The 6,677-nt window shown below is 39.3% G+C and overlaps 1 protein-coding gene across 1 annotated transcript; it reads right to left on the reverse strand.

Moving 5' to 3' along the window:
- Window positions 1-860: 860 nt before the first annotated feature.
- Window positions 861-2,236, reverse strand: LOC128743118 (uroporphyrinogen-III synthase). Its single transcript, XM_053839641.1, has one exon. It carries the CDS (start codon window positions 2,179-2,181, stop codon window positions 1,429-1,431), a length of 753 nt encoding a protein of 250 aa, XP_053695616.1. The 5' UTR covers window positions 2,182-2,236; the 3' UTR covers window positions 861-1,428.
- Window positions 2,237-6,677: the final 4,441 nt, after the last annotated feature.

A 6,677-nucleotide genomic window follows, 5' to 3' on the forward strand; every position in this document is an offset into this window, starting at 1 on the left:
AGGATTAGACCAGAGATTTAAATTTGCAATTTTTATAAATTGAAACTTAAAATAACCAAAACAAACTAAGTTATACAGTAATTGCTCCTGTACCCACACCCACTTATAAAGTAGATTTTCGGATTCTATATTTTTATTCACCTAGAATAAACCTTTGATCTAAATGTTGAGCATATTCAAATTTAGACACACGGTGTTCTGTGGTGTTTAATCCCCTGAGATGATTAAGAGAACCACTGGTAAGAAGAGGACTAGTTTGCGAAGTTTCATGGCAAAAACTAGAGGCAAAGAAATGGCCAAGGAAGTTCTCTAGGATAATTCGGTGACGAAATACAATTGTGTTGTTATGGATGATGATGAAACATACCTACTGCAAGGCCGTTTTGGATAAATTGCTGGACAAAAATTTTATATTTCGTTCGATCAACAGAGTATTTCGGCTAGCAAAATAAAAATTTCCTAGAAAGGCCGTCCTTTGGCAATTAATTGGCAGCTGCGTAGTGAAATGTGATGCTTATGTGACTTCTGGAGCCTCGAACCAGGTAATTTATCAAAAGAAATGCTTACAGAAGAGGCTCCTGCCATTTCTAGGGCAGCATAATGAATGTTTATTGTCTTTTCTGGCCCGATTTGGGAAATTATCACTGTTCGAATTCGATCAAACAGTGGTATAACGACAATGGCATTACAGTGGAGTGGAGTGGAATTCGACCAATATATACCACGAAATTGGGGCCAACTGAGGTTTTATGTAGTTTAGCTGTTGCAAAGGATGATAGTGATGTTTGGAAAAAGGTTCGACCAGACCGACGACATATACTCTAGGTTTTACATGTTCAACAAGGATTTTTATTTTCCGATGAATAATTCACTGCATATTATTACTATAAATTAAAATGTTTACAAACCGGCACTATTATTCCAGTGAAGAAATGGTTTGATACACCAGTTATCTTAGGCATTCAGGATCAAGGCGAATAGTAAAAAAATGTTACGAATAAAACCTAATCAAACTAATTAGCAGCGTTGACAGCACAAGACTAGAAGTACTAAATTTAAACATAGTAACGAGTTTCACTCAGTTATAAAAATAGTTTTACTCTCTCTACTTCAATCACAATAGCAAAATAATTAACATCGCTTTCTGTTCTCAGAACTTTGGTATACCAATGATAGTAGCACTATAACATCAACAGTTGAGTAACACTAACCAGCAATAAACTATTCTAATCTTATTTTCTTTCTTTAGACGGCATTCTTCGGTTGTTCAACAACTCCTAACAAAATTGTCTTTCTAGTTTTCATGGCAAAATAGATTGGCCTTCAGATTGATAACGACGATACCCTTACTTCCCACAACATTCGTTTTAAAAGTACGATAAATATTCCATTCGATTCCTCCGACAGCAAACTATTCAGCACCCCCAGTTAGGATTCAAGCAAAGCACTAACAACATACTCGGGAGACGGTTTCTCGGCGGTGCGGTGCACCGTGTAGCCTTTATTTTCGATCGCCTTCTTCGTGCTGGGACCGATCGCTACAATCCGACTGCCCGTGAGATCCAGTTTGTGCCGTTCGAAAACGGCCGAACAATAGTTGATTCCGGACGGGCTGAAGAACATTAGGAAGTCCGGAGCACCGCTGTCAAACGCCTCCCGTAAATTTCGATCCAAATCCTTGTGTGGAATGGTTTCGTACACTTCGACCGAATCTATCGAGTAACCGTATTCGGACAGTTTGTTTTGCAGGACGTCCTGTTTTAGGTTTCCGCAGGGGAACAAAAATGGAAGCGTGATAGTTTTGTTGTACAGATCCGTCTTCATTAGATCGGCTAAATTGCTCGCATTTCCAGACTGCTGACCTTTCGTTTCCAGTTCCAGAGTGCGTAGCACCAAATCGTGTGATGTTTCACCAACGCAGTAGTTTTCCAGTGTTTTCCAATCATCCTTAAGCCGCTGTCCGCCGAGTGCATCCCGAACGGCTGATATGCTTCGTGGGCTGGTAAAAATTAGACCTGAATACTTGTACGGTGACAGCAATCGATCGCGAAGAACATCCAGATTCTTGAAGCAAAAATCCAAGGTCGGAACGAACACAGGTTCGAAGCCGTTTTTCTGCAGCAACGCCGAATATACATCACTGTTGTCGTTTTCAGACTTAAGGATCACCACTTTCCGCATAATTGATTGCGATTATTGTTTGGTATTTGAAAGAATTAAGCAACAAAAGCATCTAATTCACAGTTTTCTACTACTAACACTGCGGCACGACAGCAAATGCGATTAACAATGTTTTGAATTTGATTCTGCTTTGCGCGCCTTCGTCGTGTCGGTTGAGTCTTGGGTGGTGTCAAAAGTACGGCTGTGTTCACTTCCTTTCGAGTTTTAGCAGTTTCACGGCTAGATGGCAGGTTACTTGTGGTTGTATTTGAAATGTCAGTTAATTTGTCTAGCATATTTTTGATAATTTTACTATTAAATTATACTAAAAAAATTAATTTAACAAATATAATGTGAAAAAATATTTCACATTGCGAGACATCATGGGAGAAGCTGTCCATATTTTTGGCTTATGAAAATTTTTTTGAAATTTCATTTGTCTTTTGCTCCGTCTCGGAGACTAATTAACGTATTGGAACACAGTTTTTTTCTGTTTGCTGACAGACTTTGGTTGGCAAGGAGGTATTTAACTTTTAAACTTTGTTAACTTTGTCCACAGCCTGAGAAAAAGAAAATACTTGGAAGCTAGGAACAGTCTCAAAGTTCGACCACTTTAGAAAAAGAGCTCGTTAGGGCTCCTTGTAGGAAATCAGCAGACGCTGAAAAAGAGTGAGAACTCAGATATTCACTTGGTATTCTTATTCTTAACTTTTTGTGTGAAAGTTGCTGTATTTCTGTTTGAATTATTTTAACAGTTTCAGGACGTTTACCTTCCCTTTTTGTGATCATTAGAGTCGTGATTTGAAGAAATATTCCAACAGCTTTCTAGAGTCCCGATCGGTCATGTTTATAAATATAACCAGGCTTATGCCGTTCTCTGAGAATGATCGCCATTTTCAGCGTTTTACTGGCAAGGTATCAAAACATCGCAGCCATCTTGTCATCAATGGATTGGAATTAACTATCACGACGCAGATACAGCCACACAAATCATTTCAAATGCGTATATCAATGATAGACATGTTCCGAAAAAGAAAGCCGCTCCGGATCTCGTGGTTCCTGGCAAACGAGCGCATGTCGAAGACACAAAGCAATAAAAAGAGTCACTCTACGAAAAATTTTCAGACACCGTACGTTCTCATCACTACGTTAGAAGTGATGTCCGATTTTTTCAGTTAATCGATTAGTTAATAATCGATTACTTTTTAGGCGGCCCATAATCGACATCAATTAATCGGCGCTGCATAATCGATTAATCGAAATAATCGATTGGTTATAACCTTTACGTCCCCGACACCAAAAAATAGCTTTGCGTCCCGTAGTACTGTCCACGAGTGTTTTGGAATGTGCAGTCAGACTTAGGCTAGTTACATAGAAAACGAGAAGACCGCATTTTTTGGTTTTGGTATAGAAAAAGACGCAGGGTATTACCCAGTTTTCTAAAAATTCCTTACAAAATTCCGTGTCTGACAGACTGACAAATTTCAAATTATCTTTTGATGGTGGCACGTTTAATATCTAGATCAAGTTTAGTTTGGTTTTTAGGTTTCAGCGTAGTATTTAAACCGACCCACTGTGTGCAAACTGGAAGATTAAAAGCAAAGCCTTGGGGTTAAACTACAGACGGTAGATAATCTACAGACGCGCAAAGAGCGTGGCATAAAACACCAATCGAACCGTCAAATCGAGACACCAAATGAGCAAAGTAAATAAACTTGTGTTTCGTATAGGCAGGGAAGACTAAGTTTTGTAATCTACCTGAAATGTTAAAACTTAAACTATTGATTTACTAACAACATATGGATTAGTTACCTTCCATATATCATATAATGCTTTAAAAAATTCTATAGTCTTGTTCAATTTGCAAAATATGCGTCGTAATTTGCGAAGTTCCACGGAACATACCTCGCGATTCACGCAACTTACTGCTGATTATAGGAAGATTGATCCAATTCTGACTGGTTGCCAAAACTGTTTAAATAAAATAAACAAAAAAAAGTGTTGCCGAATTGGTAATTTTGCTCTTTGCGCGTCTGTAGATTATCTACCGTCTGTAGGTTAAACATCCTTTCTTAGATTTGACACATCTTTATCGACAGACTTCACAGCCAGCTATTAGAGTACAAGACAGTTACGGGGCTATTGCAACAATCCTACTGACTCTATCTAGGAGCACCGCCTAGCTCAGATTTGAACATACGACTACTGGTTTCTTAGATCAGCATCATACCTCGAAACCAACGAACTGGTTGATTGTTGAAGGTAGCAAACTTATTGGCTATGCATGCGACTTTGATATTAAAACCAGAAACTTTGCCACGGCGGAGGACATGTGCGCTAGACTGAAAGCGGAGGCTAGAAGGATTAGACTTAAAAGAAATGCATCGAAGACCAAAACATTCGTGGTAGAGGCTCAAACGAGACGAATGTACACCTGCCGCGGACGGTAATCGTTGACGGCGATAAACGAGAAGTGGTAGATAAATACGTGTATGTGCGCTGGTGGCCGCAAACAACAATACCAATAAGAAGATCCAGCTACGTATTCAAGCATGACATCGACGCTACTTTACCCTTCCCAAAACGCTACTGTAGGGACTATAGCAAATGATCAGTAATATCTCATTGAGTAAATGGAATGCAAATATTAAATTTGCTAAAAATTCTATCTTTTATAAGAAACCATTTTAGCGTGCATTAACGTGTTGCTCACAACGCAACAAACATCGTTTGCTTGACTCGAGTGGCGAACAAGCAAACGAAAAGGATGACTAGCAAATAGCCCGGAGAAGTGATGTCTTTCGGTTATATAGGAAGAAAAGATATGGAAAGAAAGAGACGCGGGAAAATTTGGTTGATACAAACGTATAGAGCGAGAGGGGGATTGATTTGGTGTTCATAGTTCATTCAATTGGTTATAGTTGAGAAAGATAGACGTGAAGTTAAGTTCGGTCACGACAGCTACGATCAAGTCAGCCGCCTTTGATAAGCCCAGCCACGTAATCGCATTCGCTAAACTCGAAAGACTTGGGATAAGCGGAACTCTTCTGCGATGGTACCGTTAATAACTAACTGATCGTCAGCTGATGGTTGCCATCGGTGATTGCAGATCCAGTATATTCCGTGCCATCTCAGATATTCCGCAGGGCAGTCATCTTAAACCGATCATATCCCTGTTCTATTTTAACGACGTGACCCACGTGCTGAAAGGTCCATGATTATCATATGCCTATGATCTAAACATATTCTTCGGTATTCGCTTAAAGATTTTTCGAAAACAGACACTGATGAAGCCTGCAAGCCGTAGGCGAAATTCGTATCTGTCACGAATAAATATGAATAGTGTAGGGAATGTACCGAGTTAGATGAATCAACGTAAAAATAAATCTGATGAAACTGAATTATTTGCTTCAGTGTAACTGAAAGTCTCTCGCATGTGTTGCGAGAATTCATCGTACGAACGATGAGGGAAACAGAGAGAAATCAAGAAATCGTTCAATATGAGACTTACGCATACTGGGGCATGTTATATTATGCTCGAAGCAAAAAGTCAGTTTTTGGACGAACGTAGACTTTATCGGTTGTTGTTGCTCTGTCGTCCGAAAGGTTCGGTTAACAGTGACTTACACTGACGGATACTACAAATAGTAGAATTTAATTAATTTTTTTTTTTTGAAGCGTTGGTTCTACAGTTGATGAAGGGACGGTAAGGGAAAGTAATGAAGAAGGATTTTTTTGGGAATGGAGAGGAAAGAGTGGAAAGGAAGGGGAGGCGGGGGTAATAGGTAGCTACTCTTAACAAGTTGTCTTTGTGACTCCTACCTTTTGTCCAATGCTGGAAGGTGCATGGGTCGAACCAAGCTATAATCTGGCCCATGCACCTTCCAGCATTGGACAAGAGGTACACGCAAAAGCCTCTATTAAGATCCATTGCAGCTTTGAAAGCAGCCACCCCTAAAAATTTCAGGCTGATCAAACGCTTTTATAGCTGATTTTATTCAACCTGTGGCTGAACTATGATTTAGTTTCAGAAATAAAAACCTTTTTTCAGCTCTTAAACATCTAAATCTGGTGATTTTATCAAACTCTTGGTTTGCTAATAGCTGCTTTCAAAGCTGCTATGGAGCTTAATAGAGGCTTTTACGCGTTTTTAAATAAACAATTTGCGCCAAGCTGGAAACAAGGCGCACAGAGTTTATATAAAGGGCGAGATGCTTTTTTATTAAGATAACAAATCGTTTATTCAGCTAGTATAGCACAATTATTGAGAATATTGACGGGTTGCGGTGAGGTTTAAGATGCGCCTAATCTGCTTGAGACACTATTATGTGAAGCAGCTGATTTACAGCGCATTCGTTGGCTGCTTAAACAGCTATAGAATACAGAGGTCTTTGCTCAAATTTATTCACCGTTTATACCACCTGTATTCAGAGTTAAATCAGCTGTAACCAAACCAGTAGCATTTTAATTCTGCTTCGGTGTTTGTTGGGTCTTTCCACAAAGAAGGATACATCTAA

Source organism: Sabethes cyaneus, chromosome 3, assembly GCF_943734655.1.
Source record: "Sabethes cyaneus chromosome 3, idSabCyanKW18_F2, whole genome shotgun sequence".
Classification (NCBI taxonomy): domain Eukaryota; kingdom Metazoa; phylum Arthropoda; class Insecta; order Diptera; family Culicidae; genus Sabethes; species Sabethes cyaneus.

Coding starts and splice junctions, on each gene's coding strand:
- LOC128743118 (XM_053839641.1), bottom strand. CDS start 2,181: ATGCGGAAAGTGGTGATCCTTAAGTCTGAAAACGACAACAGTGATGTA.